Source organism: Mugil cephalus, chromosome 4, assembly GCF_022458985.1.
Source record: "Mugil cephalus isolate CIBA_MC_2020 chromosome 4, CIBA_Mcephalus_1.1, whole genome shotgun sequence".
Taxonomy (NCBI): Eukaryota; Metazoa; Chordata; class Actinopteri; order Mugiliformes; family Mugilidae; genus Mugil; species Mugil cephalus.
The window spans coordinates 9,450,894-9,474,164 of NC_061773.1; the positions used below are offsets into that span (position 1 = coordinate 9,450,894).

Here is a 23,271-nt window from a genome sequence, read left to right on the forward strand (position 1 = left end):
ACGCAGACTCTGGCTCCAAAGTCGCACGTTTGCCACACCCGTATCCCCGGGAATAATGGCATCCATATTTATATACAGTCTATGTTATGAACTGGCGGGGGCTCAGCTCAAGATACAAGTAAAGGAGGTCCCCAAGAAAAATAAAAAGGTCGGAAACTGATATTTTTCGGATGGAATTGTGCAGTCTGTGTTTGGCACATGTGTTTGATTCCCTTCCACGTGTTATTCTAGTGTTTTGGGCACAGACAGTCTATCCACTTTATAGTTCTGTTTAACATTGCCTTGAAATTGCTCACAGCAAATAGCTGTTTGCGAGACGTCTTTAACAGTGTGGTTAACATACCGGTAGATAATAGCTCTCGTGAGTTATGATGATGTGAACATGAGGGGTATATGCAAACATGTTCCTCTTTCTAGGGCTGTCATGCCTCCTCTTGGCCAGCCGAGGCCTGTTTCCCAAAAGCAATTTGCGAGCACTCCTAATAGGTAGACCACAAATTATGGCAGTGTCGCTCTGAAACAGCAGACAAATTTGCGAGGGCTGTCACATACTGACAAGTGTTTCGCAAATGTGGCCTTTGTTTTGATTTGTGAAATGTGTCAGAGTGAGTGAGAGGAGATGAGCTCGAGTTGCACAGCTTGAATCCTGTAAAATCTGATGAACTAGACCCTATTAACGATGCCGTTTATTTCTCTTCGTGTCTGCGAAGGAGTCAAGATGCAAAGAGGTTCCTTTTTAGAGGGATCTCTGAGCTTTATTTTCATGTAGATGGAAAACAGCCACAGTCAAACATGAGCTGTAGTTTGTATTAAAGTCAGACAAGAAAATCATATTGCGCTTTTTCGATTTATTTACACACATAAGCTGTTTTGTCTGCAGCCTCGCTGCAACTATAGTGAAGGATTAGTAGCATATTGACAGTGAGTTTGATGGAGTACACCATCTGATACATTTGGACACGTCGGCGATGAAACCTGAGGTCACTGAGAGTATTTAGGGTCTTTCAGCATTAGACACACTCCCCATGCCTTCAGGCTCAGTTTGCCGCTCATATCCAAGTCTTATCTGTAGTCCACGCATCAGCCTATTATCCATGGCCGTTTCTACAACCTCTGATGATGTCAGATGTAATTAAGCTAAATTCAAAACACAGATTTTCACACACTCTTGTCTTCATGCCAGGAATTCGACACGAGACACCAAGACGTTGCGGTCAAAGCTCTGGTGCCAAGAAAAAAGCAAGGAGTTATCTATTTATGTGTGATTGTGCAAAGGTCTTAATATGTGGTCAGATCTTCCAGTATTGAGCAAACACAATCTATTTCACCCATCGCCACATAAATAATTCTGTTGTTCTCGTCCATATTGAGCATAATAGTCAAATGTTTGCAGTGTGAGCTGGAAAAGGTACTCGAAGTCAGGATTTAGCGAACCTGCGTTCTAATCAGTGAAACCAGACAGATGGTGACGGTTATTTGACTTGTAGAAAAACAATAACAACACTTGGAGTCTGTTGTTCGCAAGAAGGGTCTGAAATGTGACGCGCATTAAAGCGATCTGACTTGGTGTTTTGTATAAAGCGGGAAAGTGTTACAAAGTTTAGACACTAATGGCTAAAGGATTAGACGTCCAACTTTACAGTGACAATCAACAACTTTACAGCCTGGTTCAAAAAACACCTTTAGTTTATTCATGACTACTACACAGGGGTTGTATTTATTTATTTTTATTTTTTGATTAAATTTACTTGTTTAAATTATAACAAGGCTCTAACTCATGCGCATTTAAGAATGAGTTTGCTCTGAGTGACAGTGGGTATCATCACAGGTTGCTCGCTGTCTACCTAAGCATCACTCCCCCGCCTCCGCTCCAGTCACACTCCACCCCTTTTTCTATTTTTGAATTAGCTGGGAGTTAGGTGGAGTAAGTCTCTGCCAAGATGGTGACAGCCCGAGACACATTATTGAGCTTCAAAAATGAATAATACTAAATTTTGTTGACAGTTACCCTGCATGTGTTATATTTTATACATTGCTGCGACGGCAAACTGGAGCTGGTGATTTTATTTGGAACCAAATTCTTTCCGAGCTTTAACTTTAATTGTTAATACAGCCTCCACAAATACGAGGATAAAGCAAATATCCTTAGGGAGGAAAGAATCACCCTGTGTACACATTTCCATCGTAATCCCACCAGTTGTTGTTGAGATATTTGTCTCTGGACCAAAGTGATGGGCCGAACAAGCTGCCAGTCGGAATAGAAATCTGTCTCTTTCTCATTCTAGAAGTTCTTCACATTGGTCCAACTTCACAAAGAGTCATGCACATTGTGTCACTGTCAAAATAATTCCAGTCGCATATTATGTCCTGTCCTGTTCTGACAGACAGGACAGACGTAATCAAATCCAATTATTCCACTTCTCCCTTTGCTCCCCATTAGTGCTCATCTCCCATTCTCCTCTCAAATCTCCTTCCTGCAACAAAACATTTGAATGACAATGGCATAGTCCACCCGCAACAGGCACGCCGCCCGTGCTCTTTCCCTGCGCCTCTCGCACTCGCTCTCTTTTTCCACACGTCCTCCTTTCTGAAATCGATGGAAAGGAAAACAAAATGACAGGGTTTCATATCGCTGCTGCGATACCCCGAGACTACACAGGGAAATGACTATTTCCACACACAAAAGGCTCCATTACTGCCAGGTGACCTGTCGTCATTGTGTTCCTTAACCTCTGAGTTAGACAGCCCAGGATCGGCGCTTCAGTGTACGCGTTAGCAGGTGTGTGTCTCGGTGTGCGTATGCGTGACTGAGCAGTGTAATTGTGTCTACACCAGAGCTCCTCATGCACTGGCAAGAAATTCATCCTGTCATTCATCCACGTCCCCACCCGCCCCCCCCTCACACTCTTCTTGCTGTCATGTTCGCAGCGAGTGCACGCAGCCGTCTATTTTTAGCGGCAAAACTTTGAGCTTAAAAAAAAAATCACAGCTAATTATATTTTCCTTTGTCTTCTTAGACATACTTTCAATTACACACAATTATCCCTAATAAATGTGTTTTTTTTCCTCCTTATTGGCAGATAAGGGATTTCATTCTGTGGACCGTTTTATATTCACTTAATACTCATTTGTTTTAATGTGTGTGATTTTAACACATTAATATTCTCACAGACAGATTGTTCCCTGGCGTGTGTGAGCATGTTTTACTGGGCACAGAGATATTGTTGATCACTAAGTAATGAGAAGTGTTTGTAGTCGGCCGTGTCAGGCACATTTTGTGGAATATTCTTCCATTTCTCTTCCTCTTACGCCTCCGTCGTCCTACTGTTGTGGATCTATATTGTCTGTTTATGTGTACAGCATAGGTATAGAGCCTGTAAGAACTGGTGAAAGACTCCGTAGCCATGTTTTTCATAATGCACCTTCCAACCATTTTCATCCTCTTGTCCGAAGTTAGGTTGCAGCCCAACTATGGAGCTCCAATTCCATCTTCCCAGGGTGGTTGAGGTGTATAATCCCCGCTTTAAAGTGTGGACGTAAACCAGGGCCTCCTTCCAGCTGGGATGCTCAGTAAACTTGCACAGGGATGCCCAGGAGACATCCTCACCTACCTGAACCTTCTCAACTGGCTCCTTCCAATTCGACGGAGTCGTAGTTTTATTCCAAGCTCCTTCTGGATGTCCACAACCCCCTCACGCCTGTCTGTGAGGCTGAGCCCAGCCACCTTACGCCAGAATCTCATTTCAGATTTCAGTAACAAACATCTTGCAAGACGACCCAAGTTTTCTCTTGCATGATTCACAGCAGATCAAGCAGCAACCTTCAGACCGGAAAACAAGCAGGAGTGCCAAAACCGAAGTTTGTCAAACTGCTACATGAGGGGATTGACTCAGTCGAAAAGTGAGTCAGTCCCCACAGACCTTCATGTTAAAATGTTTGGCTGTAAAAGCTTTACAGAGATGAACAAGACAAAAAAAACCTTTCATTCAGGCAAACAAATATGGTGTAAGTGTAATTTCTGGGAAGCAGGGTTTTTACTTGTACACTAATGCACGCGAGTCTGCCATCGCTCTTTATCACATAATGAGATAATAGAAAGGAATGACTTAATTGCTCATTTGACATAAATCTACTGTTGCAAAGAGGCCATCGATGGGTAAAACCCAGCAGTGGATTAGAAATTTAAGAACCTACTTTAAATTAACTTATGACATAATTCCCCTCCCATCAAATGTAAACTAAGTTTTCTTGTTTCTCACTTTCTTATCTTTATTCCTTCCTGTATTTTGAGATACCTCCTCCTTCTATCTCACCATCTGTTCCTCCGTCGTCACCCTGCCTATGAACCTTCCTACTTTTACTCCTTTTCCTTCTAATTTTGTTACCTGCCTTCACAGACACCACTGTCGCCCTCTTTACCACCTTCTCCTCCTCATCCTCCCTTTTAGCACAATCCATCAGGAAGCATTTATGGTGAAATACTCTTTGTCGTCACTGTCATTTATTGTCTTTAATGACTCATACTTGTTAATTTGTTTGCAAATGCAGGAATGATAAACACGGGCAGCCTTTAAGTGTGCCATTTTGGAAATGATGAAACTTTCTCCTGACATTGTGGGAGCCAAAAGAGAAATAATGATGCGAGGATGATATTTGTGAAAGTAGATGCACTGGGCTCTTGCTCAGAGCATGTTCATTCATTTACCATAACCACGCGGCGACTGAGTGACTCGGAATAGGAGTGTCGCTGCTAAGTGGAACAGAGAAGGGGAGCAGCTGGGCGAAATTCACCTGCCACTTCCAATGTGGATCAGAAATTGCACTCACACCGGCAACCCCTCTCCAGCGGTGGAGGAAAAAATTAGGGGAAACAGGAGTACAGAGTGTGCTGTGGCCATACAAATCACAGACAGTAGATTGAATGGAGGGAAGTGATGGAAATGGGAAATGGTCGCATTCTTTGAGACCTGCTGTGTTTGATAGACAAGGTTTCATGGTCTACTGAAGATGAAGCAATGGGTGTAACACACTGATTTACAGCAGCAGTGAGATTGACAGAAGCTGAAAGCGGAACTTCCTCTTATGGTGTGTCATGGCCACAGTGAGGTGTTTTATTCTTTCTAATCAAGGAAACATTAAGTAGGAGTAGTTGTTCTGTCACGGTCGAAACATTTTGTGTCTTAGAATGCTTAGCAGAACATAATAGCTTTTTGTTCGTTTCACCAGGTATGTGTTCTTAGAAAGTTTCTAGTGTCCGGATGAAAGCAACAATTTCAACATGCAGACAGTTTGTCAGTGTTGGCGCCAAATTTAGATGTTTGCGTCCTCAGTCACGTGGGTGCTTACGTTTAAAGTTCACACATCCAGGCCTGTCTCCACAGAGCTGTGTCGGCACCGACATTATCGTTCTGGTTTTAGGGCAATAAATACTTTGGCTTGTTTGTGTTAATTTAAACCGGTCATAGTCATCTTGGGAATGCTAAGGATGCGGTGATGGTGTTGTGTGAGAACTTGTTTTGGTGGATCTGGTTAATTTCCCTTGTGGATCGTTAAAGTCTGTCTAAGTCTTATAAGCTTGTGTGTCCTCGTACGGGGACATTAAGTTCTTCATTCTGCAGCCAATCACGGGAAAAAAGGTACAAAACCTCATCAAATTCTACGGCTGAAGTTTATTAACTTTTCTAGTTTGACATGACACACAAATTTAACTAATTCTGTCAATGGTAACGAACCACAACAGCTATTTAGCAAGTACTCGTTTGAGGACATTGGGATTTCATAGTTTCTGTCTTTGCACAGCAATGTTTGGTATTAAAAAAAAAACAGTTTTACATTTTATTACACATTGGTGACTTGTAATATACGGTGAAATAATCCCTGTGTCCACGTCAGAGGACAGTATTTTTTTCTTCAAAAACCAATTCCTGTTCCTGAAAATGTTTAGTAGAAGTTCCTACTAATACCAAATACTTTGGAGAAATTAAAAATGCATCGCACACAAAAGCTCTCGGGGATAAAAAAAAAAAAAAAGACAAACACAATAGTTGTTGCTCTAGAGGTGAAGCCCTCTATACCTTAGCCCTCTGGACTATAGATGTGCTTGTTAGAATTGTTACGTATTGGTGTGTCGTTAAGTCGTCGGTCTCTGCCTTCAGACTTAAAAGATGTGTCAAACTAACCGATGACGACTGTGTCATACAACAGCTTGCGTGCGAATCTTCCCGTTAGACGCGTCCTTTTTAGACCTTTTTAGAAGTCACCGAAATAACTCAGCAGGCCTGTCCTATTGTCAAAGGTTTGTAAAAACCTGCCGTTCTCAGCATATAGTTTGGCTCTGAGGTCACAGTGGCTGTTTCCCGTCTTAAAGGGGATTTTGAAAACGATAACACAAAGACAGCAGAAGATGAGGGTCATGCGCGCCCAGCAGCTGGCTACATCCCAGCTGTCTACACCTAGTGAGTCAAACCAAAATTTAAATAACAGGGTCACTATTTCATTTCAATACTGAAATGTGTGGACACACGGTAAGCGCCAGTCCTTCCACAGAACTTTAAGGAAATGTTGGAAGTTCCTAAGTTGCCATGTGCTGTCATTGTTAGAAACGGATATTTTAGAGCAAAGAAATAAAATATGTTGCCAGTGAATAGAATAGAATGGAACATTTCGCAGTCTATATGAAAACCTTTTTGTCATCGTTGTGATAAAAACATAATTTAGATGAAATGTTTCTCTTAAAGTAAATATATAAAGAGAGAGAGAAATGTCATTTCCAGGAGACAGGATTTGTTTATTCTGTGCTCAACACTGCTCTGAATACTAAGTCTCCCATTTGAAGACTGGAAATGTGATATTTCACTGAAGTACATTTTAACTTCATGCAGAGCTGATCTCTGGTATTAGCTGAAGTTTACACTCTTTTAGTATCTTGTCAAATTATGTTGATAATTGTAGTTGGCCATGTCTCCTCATAGCAAGTACAATCTCTTCTTAATCATCCGGAAATTCGCTGACATGTCGTACTGAACTTATCCATGTTGATCTTTGTGCCGCTCCGTTCCCTCCGTTTGTTCAAACGCGCATCGCAGTGTCTGAGTCTTCTCACTGCTGATGTTGCCCCCCCTGTGCAGTGACTCTCTGTCTCGCAGGGAGGCAGTGCTGTGTCAGTCGCACACTGATGAGAGCCACAGACAGACTGCGAAAGGCTCAAACAGATTGCTAATGTGCAACATATAGAGTCGCGCGTAACAACAAAGCCGCTCGTTTCACAGAGACGCCTCTCTTGGTCTGTGACAGAGCAGCCGGACTCCACCGCCTCCGAGCCCATCAACATGATGTGCACTTTGGCAGGCAGACCCACAAACGGGCCTTGTCAAGTATGAGGACGCGTCACGTGAACTGAAAGGTCCTGTATCCCGGTGAAACGCTGGTGTTTGACCTGCAGACTGAATTCGTGACCAAAACCTTTCAGTTCACGGGACACATTGCAGGGTTTATCAATTAGAGGACAGACAGGAGATGAGAAAGAAAGAACGTTTTCTGAATGTGGGCTGTACAGGGTACATGCCAGCAATATTTGGAAAGGCGCAAATACACAAGGGGACTCTGGAAAACAGTAAACAGTTGGCCAGTCAGTCAATCAGGCAGACAGTTAAACAGAAGGGACATACAGACAGCTGAGAAGAACATAATGCTTACACAGAAGAGCCACTTACTCAGACAACACTGCATAAGGCTTCGTAGACGGACACACTGACGATCCGGCAGACAGACGCGCTGATACACACACAAACTTGGGAGACAGCAACCGGTGTGCGTCGCCCGCCCTGATCGCTTCATTTTAAAGGTGGCACAATCAGGCAGGCAGCAGCTGGGACTGGCCATCAGGGAGAGATGTGGGGGCCACCGTGCCCCAATATATCCATGCAACATTAATATTTCAAAATTGTTTTTCTGGGAATTTATAGTCGGGCTAGCTTGGGCTGTTGGCCTCTCACAGTCCTGCTAATGTAGCGCTCAAGGCTCGTGTTTATTGCATGAAATAATGATTGTGACTGTTTGTTCAGGATCTATCTATCTATCTATCTATCTGGATTCTTTAGTGTATAAAAGGTCAAAAACAGTGAAAAGTCTTTTCCAGAATCAGAAGAAACGTGTTCATTTTATCTGTTTTGTCCTACCACGAGTCAAAAACAACAATATATTCAATTTACTTTCATATGTGATGAAGAAAGGCAGCAAAATCTCACATTTTGTACAGTTTGGAGGCTTTGGAAATGACGTTTTTGCATAATTCAATTCAAGTATCGGAGTGGTTTCCAATACATTTTCGGTCATAACTCCCGTTCAAGGAGCTGTTTGAAAAGAGCGTAAATAGTCACCTCGTCATCTGAACGCCGACTAGACAAAGCATCAGTTGTGGTCAATGTGGTTTCCAATAAACGGAGAGCAGCTGTGCGCCGTGACGCGCGCGTGGACAGAGAGAGAGAGAGAGAGGGAGAGGAGGGAAGGAGAGGGAGAAATAAAGAGAGAGAGAGAGAGAGAGAGAAAGAGAGAGAGGGAGAGAGAGAGGGGTCTGTGTGCGATAGATCTCATCCCTCAAAATCGACCAGTCTGAATCCCAAAAACACGAGAAGAGCCCTGGTGATCTTCAATGAGACCCGCTCTCTGCCTCCACCCCCCCCCACAAACTGACTTCCGCGCAAACTTCCAGCAGACGCCCGGCGCGAGCGCAGGGACACACCATGGATGTGCCACATGAGGCGTACCCGCGAAGCTGAAGCCGCCGCTCAAAGTTTCTCCCGCAGAAAGCAGCGTGACACGGACTGAGCAGACGCGCAACTTTTCGCTCGAGCTTCTCCGACACTTTGCGTCCGTCGCCTCGCCACTTGGGATTGCTTGGATTCCGCGGCGCGTCTTTATATGTTCAGCCGGGGAGACGTGTAGCTTTTCGGGGTGGTCCGCTACAAGGAAGGTGACATGCAGGTTCTCGGTTGGACCATAGTTCTCCTCTGCCAGTGGATCCTGCAGAAGGTGAGTTTATTCTCACAAAGAAAGACAGAGAGAGAAAACAACAACTTAAAAACACGCTTAAGAGAGATTTAAGGTGCTGCGTTTGGGTAGAAACACCTGTCTTCACCGGCAGTTGTTTTCTGGAAATCTCACGCCTGAAAAAATACCCTCAAATAATAACATTTTTAATATATATTATTATTATTTTAGGAACCACGTCCAGCATGTGTAGTTGTCTCTCGTATTTCGGCTGCTTATAAAGACTTTACCGGCTCCAACTAAAGCTAAAGTTGTTACATCTCCACAACAGCTGTTGTGGAATTGAACCTACCCGCTATATGCACAATTTAAGATCAGCCTTGTTTTATTTAACGCGTGTGCGACTTTTGCCCCGGTTCCAAACGCGCAGATTTCTGCTGTCTGAGCGTTTCCTCTTTTCTCGCAGTTAAGCAGCCCTCCTTATCTATTAATCTCCCTGCGCTCCCAGCAACTTCCTCTGATTTTTCTTCAGAAGTTAAACACGCCCGCGGCTTGTTTTATTATCTCGTCATCGCCGTGGCGCTGAGTTTGTGGGCCCCGTTTGGCTGCTGCTGCTGCTGATATTATGTGTGGGTTAAAAATTAAATGTGTGCGTGCGTGCGCGCGCGCGCGCCTCGCCCGGCTTTGTATTGTGCTCGGAGTTTGCTTCAATTCTTTACACTGACAGTAATAATGCAAGTGTGATGGCTAGAGCCCCGCACATGACGGAGCACAGTTTCAGCGAACACAATGGAAAGCTTGCTGTCCCAGCAGATAAACACCATCTGTACTCTGTATCTTTGGCCTCAGCTAAATTAAAGGGAATCAAAGCATTACCTTTCACTCCTCCTCCTCTTCCTTCCCATTTGCTTCCTCCCCTTCCATTGTGGATCATTTTAACACCACTGATTTTTTGTTTTGTTTCCATAAGCCACTTGTATCTGCACATATGGTTAAAAAAAAAAAAAATGCCCTAAAGTGTAAAACAAGTCTTATTAGCAGACAAATGTCACCAGATTGCAGTGATAAAGTGTTGCAAAGCTGAGGAGGCTGGCGAGGAGGGAACGTTCCCTGCCAGTAGATTTGCTTGCTGGTCCGCAGTAGCCGACTTTCTCCACGAACCCGCTTTAGAAAGCGGTGACTGGTGTGTTTTGAGTGCGTTCCTTCTAAAAACACAATGTTGACTGTTGGCAGATTGGGGTTAGGTTACACTGTGACAGCTATATGCTTCTCAAGATTGAATGCAGATCGCTGCTCCTGCAAAGTGAGACCGCCGGGCCTCTTCTGCATGAGAGTGCAACTCAGGTTCAAGCAGGACTGACTCGGCATTAGATTATATCAGCCGTTCTTTTCAGCCGCGTGCCAGCAGAAATGGTGATATTGCTTCTTATTTTATATTTTAAGGGGGAGATAGAATCTTGTTTGTTTTCACGCTCGGCGGTGTACATGACACAGTGATTTTGGCTGACATCATATGACAAGGTGCATCCATGGGAGCGCTATTAGCTTGAGGGATTAAGAAGTGAAGAGGCAGAGGAGGCGGTGAGGAAGTGAAGCCAGGTGAAGAATTGGGTAAACAGAGAGGAGGCAGGAGGGAGACGAGAAGGCAGCGGGCGGAAGGAGAGGAGAAGGCTACATTAACCGACCCTCTAACTTAATTTGACCGTCTCTTTGAACCAAACGCACCCTTAGTGGTCATTAAGAGTAACTTAGAGGCCTGTTGAAGTACACGTGTAAGGGCATAAGTGAGTGCTTTTTTAAAGGAGACATAGGGAGAGAGTAAAAATCCTCACAGGATTCCTTCCTTCATTTTATATTCTGTAAATGTCTCCTGCATGTGAAAGCGTTTTAATGTGTTTGCATGAAAAAAACGTAATAATAAAATAATTGCTTTTCCGGCATGTGACGTCCCATGCCGTTATAATTTGTGTTTTTTGAAATTACGTCCACAGTAGCAGCACTACAACATAAGAAAAGACGTGTGAAAAGCTTCTTTGCTGTTTTATGCTCCCAGTAGAAACAATGGCATTAGGCAGCATCTCAACCTGACAAAATCCTCTTATCTCCCCCATAAAACAACGAGCTATATGCCCCGAGGATATTACAGCAACTGAGTCACTTTTAATTTCATTATATGTACATTTATATACATGTATATATCGTCCTTCTTTCTTTCCAATCATGTCTCATATATATTCTGCATAGCTTTGCATTTCTCTCTGTATGTTTCTGTGTGTGTGTGAGAGAGAAATACAGCCGAACTTGTGTCCATGGTCCATGTCCGTGCCCACATGCAAAAATCTGAGCAAATCTGTTTTCTGTTGGTTTGTTTGTTATTTCCACCGTGGATTAAACCAGGTGGTTGGTGGTTCTCCCTCCTACTCTCCGTCTCCTCGTCCATCCACCGGGCGCGTCACCGGACGCCCAGTTTCCCCCGAGCGGGAGGCACCGCTGGCCTGTAATCTGTGTGAATTACTGTATATTCTCTTTTCACAAAGGGATTAGACGTGTAATCTGTTGAATCATGATGACAGAAGCAATCACATTACTGCTATATATGTTGCCTCTGAAATTGTTCCCAGAGATCAAAGAATTATTTAACCCAAAAAAAAAAAAAAAGGCGGCTCAGATTTAATATGGTGCATTAATGAATTCTGACGTGGTTTGCTTAAGGTTAAGCAACGATCCATTTTATTTAATTTGTTTCCTCCCCTTTCAACAGCCCTGTGCCCCATTTTTGACAAACCATTACTTCTGAAATGAGTCATCACTTGCTTGATGCAGTGGGTAGTTGTTCCTCAGGCTTTGTATTAGCCTCAAGGAGAAGAGACTTTTAATTTTAATATTGGAAAGTGTCACATGTTTTAGATGAAAATATATGGATTCTGTTCTTCAAACCATCTGTCTTCTCTGTTTAGTTAACAGACGTTAGAGGATATATATATATATATATATATATGAGAAAAATAATTGGAAATTACATAAAAATGTTATATTTTAAAAAAAATATTAAGAAAGAATAATAACCCTCTCTACAAATCCCACTAGTATACCCTGCAAAGTATATGACCTGGTTATAACATTGGCCAGAACTCAGTTACAAACAAGGTGTTCACCCTCTGTGTGACTGACAGCTCGGCTGCACCTGAAATTATTGATACAAGTCAAGTCAGAACTGACACCCAGGACGTACTGGAGGAGCCACAATAGGTAGTCACCTGGGTCAACGCTTCAGCTCCCATGCAGGAGTGTATTTTATCAAGGTTTATTTCATTATTATTGTTATTACTGTTTAAGTCTGAAGCTGTGACGATCGTACAGCCCGACTTCCCCACAAACCTTTTGTGGCATAATGTTGACCTGGATTCACTCCGTCGGAAACTGATTGCGCTCCTGCAAAGATCAGATGGGACCGGTCATATTGTTAGGGCAGGTTTTATGTGCTGAATGACAGGAGAGTAACACGACTCTGATTGGGTGTAGGTGTATGCAGTTGTTAGGAGAGTTTTTTTTTTTTTTGTATGGGTTGAAACACGCCCCAAAATGAAACGAATACTCATGTTCTGATAAGAATGGACACATGAAAAACAGTGGGAGAAATAGCACACGTAAAGCAACACCACACAAATGTGTAAAACTCAAATCCTTTGAGTGTAATTCAGCTGTATATTGCGTCGTATGTTATCAGCTGTTCACGTGTAGCCTCTAACTGTAAAGAAACTAGTGTTTATAGCTGTAAAATACATTTTTCCCCCGAATCATAAAATATCATGAAATGGAACTGCATTTAATCTGTACCACAGTAAAAGTACTTAGCTCCATCCTCATCCTCTCTCTGAGGTGGCAACCACACATAATGTTTTTTTTTTTTTTTTAACCTGACACATTAGGAGTGCTATTTTTTTTCATTTAGTTCCATGTGATGGCCTTGCACTGTCCTCCCAGCGAGTGAATTCGCATTCAAACGGTGTAGCGCTACATTTCTCAGGCTTAATTAATTTCAAGGGTTTTCTGTTTTCTGTCACGTTCAGCGCAGAGGAAACAATCTGGTCATGCGTGTGTAGGGTAGCTGAAGGTAGCTGCATCTTATCATCTAGAGCCCACCCCTCTCCTCGCTCCGGTCCTGTGGAGCCTCTCTGTAAATAACCTGAGGTGGTTTCAGGGAGAGAAACAACAGAGGAGTGAATCAGGAGGTTTAAGTTCATGTTTACTTCTAACGTCATGTGTCTCAAAGCTCTTTAAAAAGCGCAGGTTTCATGTAAATGCGAGAACAACGAGTATGTGAGAATAAGAAAGGAGTGGACTTTTTTTTTTATTTTATTTTTCTTTTTTACACTCAGCCTAAAACCACAGATTTACTTCATTACTTTAGCTGGCTTCATTCCAGCCCAGTCTGGAGCACAGCAGATGTGTCTCAGGTTCAAATGCAGTCACAGATCACACATCTTTGAATGGAGATGAAACGGTTGGGAAACAGGGGCCGTGATGTTTTAAGTGTTTTTAAGTGGAACATGTGCAACTTGGAGATAATTTCAGGGTCAGGTCCCTCAACGTCTTAAAATCAAAACCCAAATAAGGAGTTTTACCCCATGTCTGTCTGTCTGTCTGTCTGTCTGTCTGCAGTTTGGGGCGTGGACTCTGTTTAGTAAAATCAGAGACTGCAGTATAATACTTTATGCACTATTTCAAGATTCCAAATAATAATATATATGTATGTATATCTATCTATCTATCTATCTATCTATCTATCTATCTATCTATCTATCTATCTATCTATCTATCTATCTATCTATCTATCTATCTATCTATCTATCTATCTAGATAGATTTAACTCAATCTGATTGCAGGAGCAAGGTGACTAGCTTTAGTTTAGTCATAAAGGTGAAGGCTCTGATTGATTTTGTGTATTGGTTGAGTTAAATTTGTTTCTATAGTTACCTTCCTTGCTTTGAAATATACATTTTCTGCTTCACATTTTAATTTTTTAATTTACACCACATTGTTAATCTTGCTGGGTTGACAGATATTTTAAAACTTCTGATGAGACAAAGAATAAACAATAAAAGCAATTCAATCTTGTTGAATACAGAATTGTTGTAATATTACGTGAGGTAATATTAATATTTAAAGGAAAGTAATTCACACTTCGACAGTTTGATGTGTTACAGGCTTATGTTTAGACCTTCAGTTGCCAAGCAGGTACAGAGATTGTGATGGTACTTCACCAAATTATGTTTAGCTAGTTATTTTTGGTTATAGAAAGTTAGGTTTAATTAAAAAACAAAAAAAAACAAAAAACAAATGTATGGTTATCTGTCCCATACTTATAAACTGGGACGAAAATGTTGGACCAACCAACGACCGGCCGTATCCTCTGTGACATTAAGTTTCCAAAAGAGCAGGTTTGATGCTCAGCTCAATAGTTGCATTTCCTGCAGAGGATCATTTGAAACTTTCACTGAGTTTAATCATCTTTTGTTGCGTTTGCTGTCAGTTTGTTTCATGTCTGCAGTTTTTCCCCAGTTCTTTTTTTTTTTTTTTAAATGCATCCATTTTAAGCTACTTGAAGTAAGAAAAGAAAGGGTTTTGCATAAAATAAAGCTCAATTTTTCAGTTTTACTTAACAAACTAGCCTCCAGCTGTCTGAAGAAGTCTCGCTTTGGTTTGGTGGATTGACTGGGTTGTGAATGCCAGATGGTGGGCTTTCCACATAACTGCAAATAACGCTGGCAATTGGTGGAGGCTTTCATGTTGGAATGAAGAACACGGAAATCAGAAAAGCAGAAGCAGACTCCTCGAATAATCGCCCCCTTTCTGTCTCGTCTGGGCTTTTGTGGAGTTCCAGAAAAGCTCGAGTTGATATAAAATCAAAAACACAATGTACCAAATGTGGCAACAGTTTAAAATGTTCAGATAATGTCGTCTAGTGATGTGGTACCTGGCTGTTCTCTGTGTTCTTTTTGAAATCAGTAAATGAGAGTTTTAGTAAAACAAAAAATTATTTTATGCGTCCCCTCCTACCTCAATGGACGGGCCGCCATTATTGTGATAATTCTGCGTGCGACTCACCAAGTCTTATGTAGCGACTGTGGAAAATTGCTGAAAGGAATTGATGATGGGACCTATAGGGTCAAATTATAGTAGAAGTTAAAGCATATAGCCTCAATGACCGCTAGTTTAGAGTTGGTCCATATTTTAAATGGTACTCCAGGTGTAGAAATCCCATCCAAGTACAATATATTACAACATTCTGTGTTTTCAATGAAAGAATGATCAGTAAAATGTACTAAACAAAAGCTTTATGCAGAGTTTTTATCATTACTTATATTAAATTACCAGATTACTAGAGGTGCATACTTTAATATGTCAGTGTTATCAGTGTTATCAGTGTTAACAGTGTTATGTGTTTGATTCATATATGTTTGGATTTTTGGAACAATTTGTCAGCTTCAATTTAAGGGTAACCTAACTAAATGAAAGTTTAGTTATTACAATCATTTTTATATTAATTACATTCGGGTGCTCAAATGTGATTGGACGTAGGAGATTATCCTTCATCAGTTCAGCAGGTAGAAGGTCGTTGTTTCTATTCATTTCATATCTCTATGCACGACTGCGCTCAAGAGAAAGTTGACATAACATTTTGGAAACCTAGTGAAATCCAGCGCATTGAGGCTCTTAGCGTTCCAGCGATCACAACACAGTGCAAGCTTCAGCATTAGCGCAGACTGCCCCCGACCTGTTGTTGGAAAATGTGTCGTCTTGAGCTGCAGTGAAAATGCGGCCAGACAGAGAGAAGCAGAACTCTGGGCTCCGCATCAGACCATGCGACCTCGGTTTCTGCTGCCAGGATAATCTGGAAAAGAGGGCCTGCAGACAGCTGCCGCCTCAGCCCCGAGTGGGGTCTCACATCTCCCGGCACGAGCCACCGTCCAGCCTCCGATGCAGATCTCTGCGTGACTGCCAGCGCGGGGTGGTGGAGGAGCCAGGAAGTGGTGGCGACGGAGACTTGTAGTGCGGCTGAGACTGATCGAAGGAGGCCCGACTCTCTGAAACTCGATCTTTCATTTTCTACCAGTTCTTTTTTTTTCTCGTTCTCACTCAAGTTTGCCCCCCTCCTCAACCTCCTGTACACGAGTGAAAGAAAGGCAGGTGAGAGCAGACTGACCAAAGCACACACGGGGTTCCAGGTCAGGATGACCATACCTGATTTGTCTTGAATAGAGCTCGACTCGCGCTGCAGAACACACACTCCCACAGCATTTTAATGCACGCCCTCCTACCTCGATGGATGGGCCGCCATTATTGCGATAATTCTGCGTGTGACTCACCAAGTCTTATGTGGCGACTGTGGAAAATTGCTCCCTGAGAGGAATTGGTGGGGGCTAAAAAGTGAAATGTCTGAAGAGGCGATAACACCTGAAAAGGAAATACTCGTATATACTCCGTTCGCCATAAAATGAATTATCCCCGAGCGCACGCTCAAACAGCCCGAGAGATAAAATTAAGGTGTGCAGGGGATATGGCTTCCTGATTGTTTTGCGTTGTCATGACCAAGGAGAGCTCCAGACAAAGAGCTTATTTATCAGGCAGCAATTACCACTGACGTATTGCAGCTTTGATGGCGTGGAGGAGAAAATGAACACTTAGTTGGAGCCGATAAAGGGACGCTACATCTGGGTGTGTTGTGGCCCTGTAACGTTTGAGACAAGAGGGCACACATCCATCACTGCACAAGAGTGTCGTGACCGGAGGAGAAGGGCGGCAGCGGGGGGGCTGCCACTTCATCCATCACCCTTTTTTTTTAATGGTGACTTTAATTCAGGGCGAGGCCAACAGCGTGAGTGCATTCCCATAGACATTCCTGTATTTTACACAATATTTTAGAGGCACGCGCTACAGAAGAGACTAATGTTTCAACGTGGCATCAGGAGACCATCTAACGTAATGAAACCCAGTGTGGTATAAGTGATTTTCCCAAATGTTTCCTGCAAGGAAATATTTGCTACGTTTCCATTACCCCTAGAAATGTACAAAACTTAAATATTGCAATAAAAAAATGGTTATGGAAACCTCTCAAACATCAAAGTGTAAAAATCTTGCAAGGACGTTACGGCTCAGTCACAAAAGATCTTTCAACGGGAACACGTACAACAGTGCAATTGCACTTTATCAAAATTTCAGAAATATTGCTTTTATTTTGCAAAAAAAAAATAAAAAAATGTAATGGAACATGTCAACAATCCATAATTTCGTTCCTGCAGCTGAATCAGAGATGCTGATAGCGGACTTGGAGTTTTGGGTAAACCAAGAAACATTTGTAACATGTGGAAAAGAGGGTTACCTTGGCAACCAGAGCCTGGGACACCCACCAGCAAACAACTCTCAGCTACAAAAAAAAGGGACTGATGCAATTTTTATGTGAACTGGGCTTTTTTTTTTTTTTTTTTTTTGGCAGACTCATTGAATATCCGGTCAGATTTGTGCCCTCATTTCCATTTTGTAGTCAGATGGTTTAAACCATAGACTGTTTATAAATATTGACAACATGTCCCCACTTCCGTACCTTGGCCAATCTGACACTATTTTCCCGTGTTTACGTGGTGGTGCGGATCTTGCGACACAACACAGTCCAAGAGTGGAGCCATGTGGAGCCGCGACATTGATGACTTGCCCACAAGACTCGCTCTCATTTTCATTTGATTAACGTTGCGCTCTGCTCTGCCTCAGCCAGTTACAAGGAAATGTTGGATTTTACACAGAACCTATTTATTTAATTATTATTTCCAATGGTTGGCATGGTAGTCTTCACGATGTCACATCCTGTATCAGAAAAATAATAATAATAGTGTGTATCAGCATTATATTAACTACCTAAAATGACTGAAACCATCTTTGAAAAGAAAAATCATTTGTCGTGTATTTTAGTGTTTTAGTTTGATATTTACTGCTGTTCTGCCATCTGCAAACTATTGGATTAGTTATCATGACATTTGGTTGACACATTCAATGTCCTACTCACGATGAGTTAATCTTTTATGTATCGCCATCATCAGGTCAAAAAAACCTACTCAAATACCTAAACCTCCACCTTGTGTTTAGAATCAATTAGCATGCTAATCGCTAACATGTAAATATAAAAATGGTGATCAGGTTGTTAGTAGTGTTTCTTATACTGAAGCCCGACTGGGATTTTAGCTACAGAGAAGTTAAAATGAAATTAGTATTTTTATTCTTTTATTTATTGAATCAGAAAAGGTATTTTTTGGTGAATGAATAGTGTTGAACAAGTTCCAGTTAACTTGTCTGTTTTTTGATGGTGGGGGTATTTTAGTTTGTCTTTATAACAGTGGGCTGAATCTCCGCTGGGGTTCTGTTGTTGTTGTTGTTGTTGTTGTCGTCCTCTTTTGCATGACTTAATGAAATAAAGCAACAGAGGGAGATTCTGGGTGAAGTGGTCAGGCCTACTTTGGATCGGTTGCTCCACTTTGAGAGGTCCCCAGTCATCTTTGTGATGTGAGCAGAGTGTTAATCTCTCTCTCTCTCTGTTTCTTTTTCCTGGCTGCGAGGAGCAGAGTCGAGCTTTGGAAATAGATCACATCAGAAGGGACGCTTGGCTCCCGATGACGGGCAAGCGTGTTTGTTTCATACATGCATGATGAGCAGCTCAGCTCTCGGCGGGGGCCACCAGTTATGGCTTAACGCCGCTGCCCATGGTCAGTGTGTTGCCTGCTCTCCGCTCCCCCTGGGAGAAAACACACGCTGCGCTTCACGCTGTTGCAGTGTCTTTTCTGATGCGTTCACGCGTGCTCGCTGTTGCGTGAGACAGGCGTGTGAACTAAACATGAGCTCACGCCGAGCGTTGAAACGTCGCGCTGAATCTTAAGATGGTGACAGTGTGGGGTGGTTTCCGTTCACCTGTACACGTGCACTCACCTTATTAAGAATTAAGAATACCTGTGGAATATAATGGCATCCAGTATGAGAGCTTTGCTTTGTGGTGCAGAGCTTAATGACTGGTGGTGTGTTGCGCTGCATCGTGATGAAATGTGTTCCTAATATTTTGCCCTCCACATGTACGTTAATGGGGTGGGAAAAACATTAGGAACACCTTTCAGTATTAAACAGCACTGTATTGGATTGCTTTGGATTAGATTTAGATTATTTCACATTATCAGCCACAACATTAAAACCACTGACAGGAAAAGTAAATAACTTTGACCATTTTGTGACAATACAATGTTCTGTTGGGAATTTTTGGTCTTGGCTTTCATCTGGATGTTACTTAGGCAAGTACCACCCACCTAGACCAGACCAGGGACACCCATCCCATAGCAATGACACTGTGAATAACTCGGAAAAACATATGTTGTTGACCTGGCCTCCAAATTCACTAGATCCCAAACTGATCAAGTATCTGTGGGATGATCCACAGAGGGCCCTCCCCTCAACACACAGGACACAAAGGCCCCCACTGACAACATTCTGTTTCCAGACACCACAAGACACCGTCAGAAGACTAATGTCCATTCTCTGATGAGTAACATCTGGTTTGGGGACACAAGAAAGATCAACACAATATTGTGAAGGTGGTCATAATGTAATGGCTGATTGCTGTATATACGTGTGTGTAGCACACATACAGTAGTTAGGAGGCATTAGACAGCCTTGGGTTTTCACAACAGCTTATGATTAATAATGACACACCTGGGGGAGATATATAGAATGGTGTTTTGTGCTTGTAATGAAATATTAAAGTGTTATCGGAGCGACACCAAATATCATAACTCATGGTGCAGATGGCAGAGAACGCTCAGGGTCAGCTTGGTGTGAAGACCCTGCCCCACGCGGGACTGTGCAGGAGGGATTAGTTTTATCATTTTTTTAATATCTTCAGCACAGCTTGTAATGCATTAATTCAGACAAGCACTGAATTTATTGGAGAACCGAGGCAGGATGAAGAGGGGAGGGGTGGGGGGGGGTAAGCCTCAGTATGCATTGAAGCCTTGCAATCACGCTCTCTTAATAAATAAAATATCCTGTGGAAATCCACATGGCGTGGAATCTCAGGGATTTGACGTTGTAGTGTTGTTTTTTTTTAAGAAGATGTGTTATAATGGAGTTGTTTGAATTCTGTTTTTTTATTATTATTATTTCATCGTACTTGTAGGATTTCAGCAGCTACATGGAATGAATTATTGAGATGGAAGCAAGACAATATGCTTGCGTGAGTTATTTAGCTGAGCGCGTTTCCTGCGATCTGTCTCCCCGTGGCAAAACTTTCTTTATATATTGTATCCTGGCCTTAATGGAGAGTGGTCAGGAGATTTCAGGAGCGAGCCACTCCACACAACCATTTGGTCACAGATCCCTCGCACTTCTCTCTGTCTGCTTCCCCGTCTTTCTCTCTGGCTGGCTTTCATCTTACACCTCGCTCACCTGCCACCTGTCTGTCGAAACCTTCACAGTCGAGCCTCTATCTTTCACTCCATTGCCCCGTTTCTCCTGTTCACGCCGGCCATGCCAAGCTCCCACAACTATGTTGCTATTGTGTCTGATTAAAATGTAGCCCTGGAAGGGGTATAATATGAAAGGGGGAAATTTCATAGTTTCAGCCTCTAGATCCTTGTGCTCTGATAGTTTGGGCAGTGGAGGCGAGATTTGCATTTTATTTATTTTTTTCCCATTTCTCTCCTGGTGGTTTCTGGCTTCATGTTTCTCTCTGGGTGTTTCTGGATCAAGACGTGGCAGTTCTCGCTGCTGAATTATATAAAATCGCTGCTTGGTTTTTAGTTAATTAGCCCGAGAAGCGATGAACCAAGGGGGGAGGGGAGTGATGGCAAGAGGGAAGAAATGCACTGTGTGTGTGTGTGTGTGTGTGTGGAGGCGGTGAGGGTAGACTTTCCCTCCTTTAACTTGGTCCAAGTTGGCCCAAAGGAGGCTGCTGGGGAGGGAGTCTAGGTCAGGGCTAAGGAAGGAGAAGAGTGCAGAGCAAACTGAACTTGAGGCTGTGTGGGCAGAAGGGAACATCAGAAAATCATCTCACATCTCCACTGGTCTCACATTGGCAAATTCTATTATACTGCTCATGCAGAGTTTAACTGACAGTGCATTAGAGGACGTTGACATGAATTTAACCACTTCAGCCTTTTGAAATTATTACAGATTCTGGGTAAGAGAATGATATTTAGGGTTCGGCATTGTAAGTGGGAAAGCTACTAACGTGCAAGAGACCTTGTTGAAGGAATCCACAAATTTTAATTTGCTTTGATTATAAACTGGTTTAAATAAAAATGTCCTCTATGATAAATGGATCCATCTGAACCAGTGGACAGATAGATAACCACCCGAAGGGCTGTTACTGGTGTCTCAGCAGTCAACTTCACTGAAAATTCAGCTTAAAATTCAGATAGAAATAATTTAACTGGTTATATCTGGGATTCATTTTTTTTTTTTTTTTGGACTGTGGGCATTGTGGACATAGATTGATCATAAAGGTTACCTTCTGTCTTTTTTAGTAGTCTGAAGGCAATTAGAGAGCTCTCGAATTTTAAATTTTATCCAGCTGTAAATATATTGTATACATCTTTAACAAAAATCCAGTCAATATATGGGATTTGTACATATTACACAATGTTATGTTATGTTATACGAGGCTTTCTGTCTCAGATAAATCTCTGCATTGGTTGTTTTATTCAAGCACTCAAAAAATAGGTTGTCCTGAAAAAGTAAGCATTTCTTGTCACATCACAAATGTATGGAAGTGGTGGAGTTACTTTGTCGTAGCAACATAACGTTAATATAGGAGGAGGTCAGGGTGGATGGTTGGGCATGAGTGTGTCTCAGTGTTTCCTCTCTTGCAGTGATATTGTTTATGGAGTTTAAGTTATTGTTTACACGGTGACAAATTTTTCATTTGAACTCAAACACTTACCCTGAGTCTGAGTCCAGTCTACTGAAGCTTGTGATGGGGAAATTAAGAGATTGCTACCAGTTGTCATCGTTACCAACGGGATCCTTTAATAGTGGCCATAACCTTTCTCTAACATTAGCTAAGTCACTAAGTTAATTCATAAATTAAATCAAACTTCACACATTACTGACATCACTAGAAAACTTCTATGTTTGAATCACTGTGAAAGTTTAAATGCAAAACTGATCACTTTTTAAAACAATCGATGCAGTAATTTGTCTGAGATGGACATGCATGCATACATATATATGGCCTCATATAATACAACAGAAAAGTGTATAATATTTAATAATTTCATATATTGACTGCATTTAAGCTTTATGCCAAACTGTAGCTTGATGAACAAGCTGCCAAACAAAAAAACAAAGTGCCTCCCTAATGCTAGTGAGCAGGTTAGATAGCTCATTAGCCGCTATGAACTTAAAAGCTTAGAGGTTGTATCTGCAAATGTTAACAGAGGCTAAATGTTGGAGGATGTCAGGATGGATGGTTGGCCATGAGTCTGTCTCGGTGATCGATATATCTTTCTCGCAGTGAGAATATTTGTTCAGGTACGGTTTCCAATGTGATACATTCATTTTTAATCTGAGCTTGACTTCATGGACGAGTGCATCTACCAAGTTCATCCGGATAAACTGTGTCTCGTACTGCATTTCCTCCAACTGTGAATGTTCACACCGTGTGTGTTCGAAAGGAGGAGATTCCAGCTTTGCATTAGTGAAATATGGTCATTAAAAATTGTATTTAACGTGTTGTCAAGCCCACCCCAAGTATGAACAGACAAAGCGTAACTGAAAAACAGACAAAATACGTGACGGCTCATTCAAACAACTTCAAACCTGATACTATACTTACTTAGTTTCACAGCAATACATCCACCGAGCGTGAAGTCAGTCCAATAAATGGTTGTCAAGAAAGTCACAGACACACAAGCACATATTTGCTTCATTAGTGAGGCAGCCAAAATGCTGACTGAGGGTGATTGAGAAAGATATCTAAAAAAAATACTTTTGAGTGGTTGATAGGCGTCACTGTTTCATTGTAGCTTAAAATGACTTTATTTCCCCTTTTTAAACCTGCAACACCAGAACTAGCTGACCAACGACAACTCAGCACTTTTGATTTAAAACCAGTCCGGGGAACTTCACGTTCTGATGCAATAACATCAGATTATGGCCTTAATAAAAGACAACTGCACACGCTGACCCTCGTTGTGAGTCACAGACAGGTTGCACACACTTCTAGATGAAAAGAACTTTCTCGCTTCTTGC

The 23,271-nt window shown here is 42.1% G+C and overlaps 1 protein-coding gene across 1 annotated transcript in view; it reads left to right on the forward strand.

Moving 5' to 3' along the window:
- Positions 1–8,409: 8,409 nt before the first annotated feature.
- LOC125006842 (neurexophilin-4) overlaps positions 8,410–23,271 on the forward strand; it is a 45,364-nt gene continuing 30,502 nt past the window's right edge. Inside the window, exon 1 of the mRNA XM_047583273.1 lies at positions 8,410–9,030. Within this exon, the coding sequence (XP_047439229.1) occupies positions 8,977–9,030 (54 nt within the window). The 5' untranslated portion in view covers positions 8,410–8,976. The remainder of the gene's footprint in view (positions 9,031–23,271) is intronic.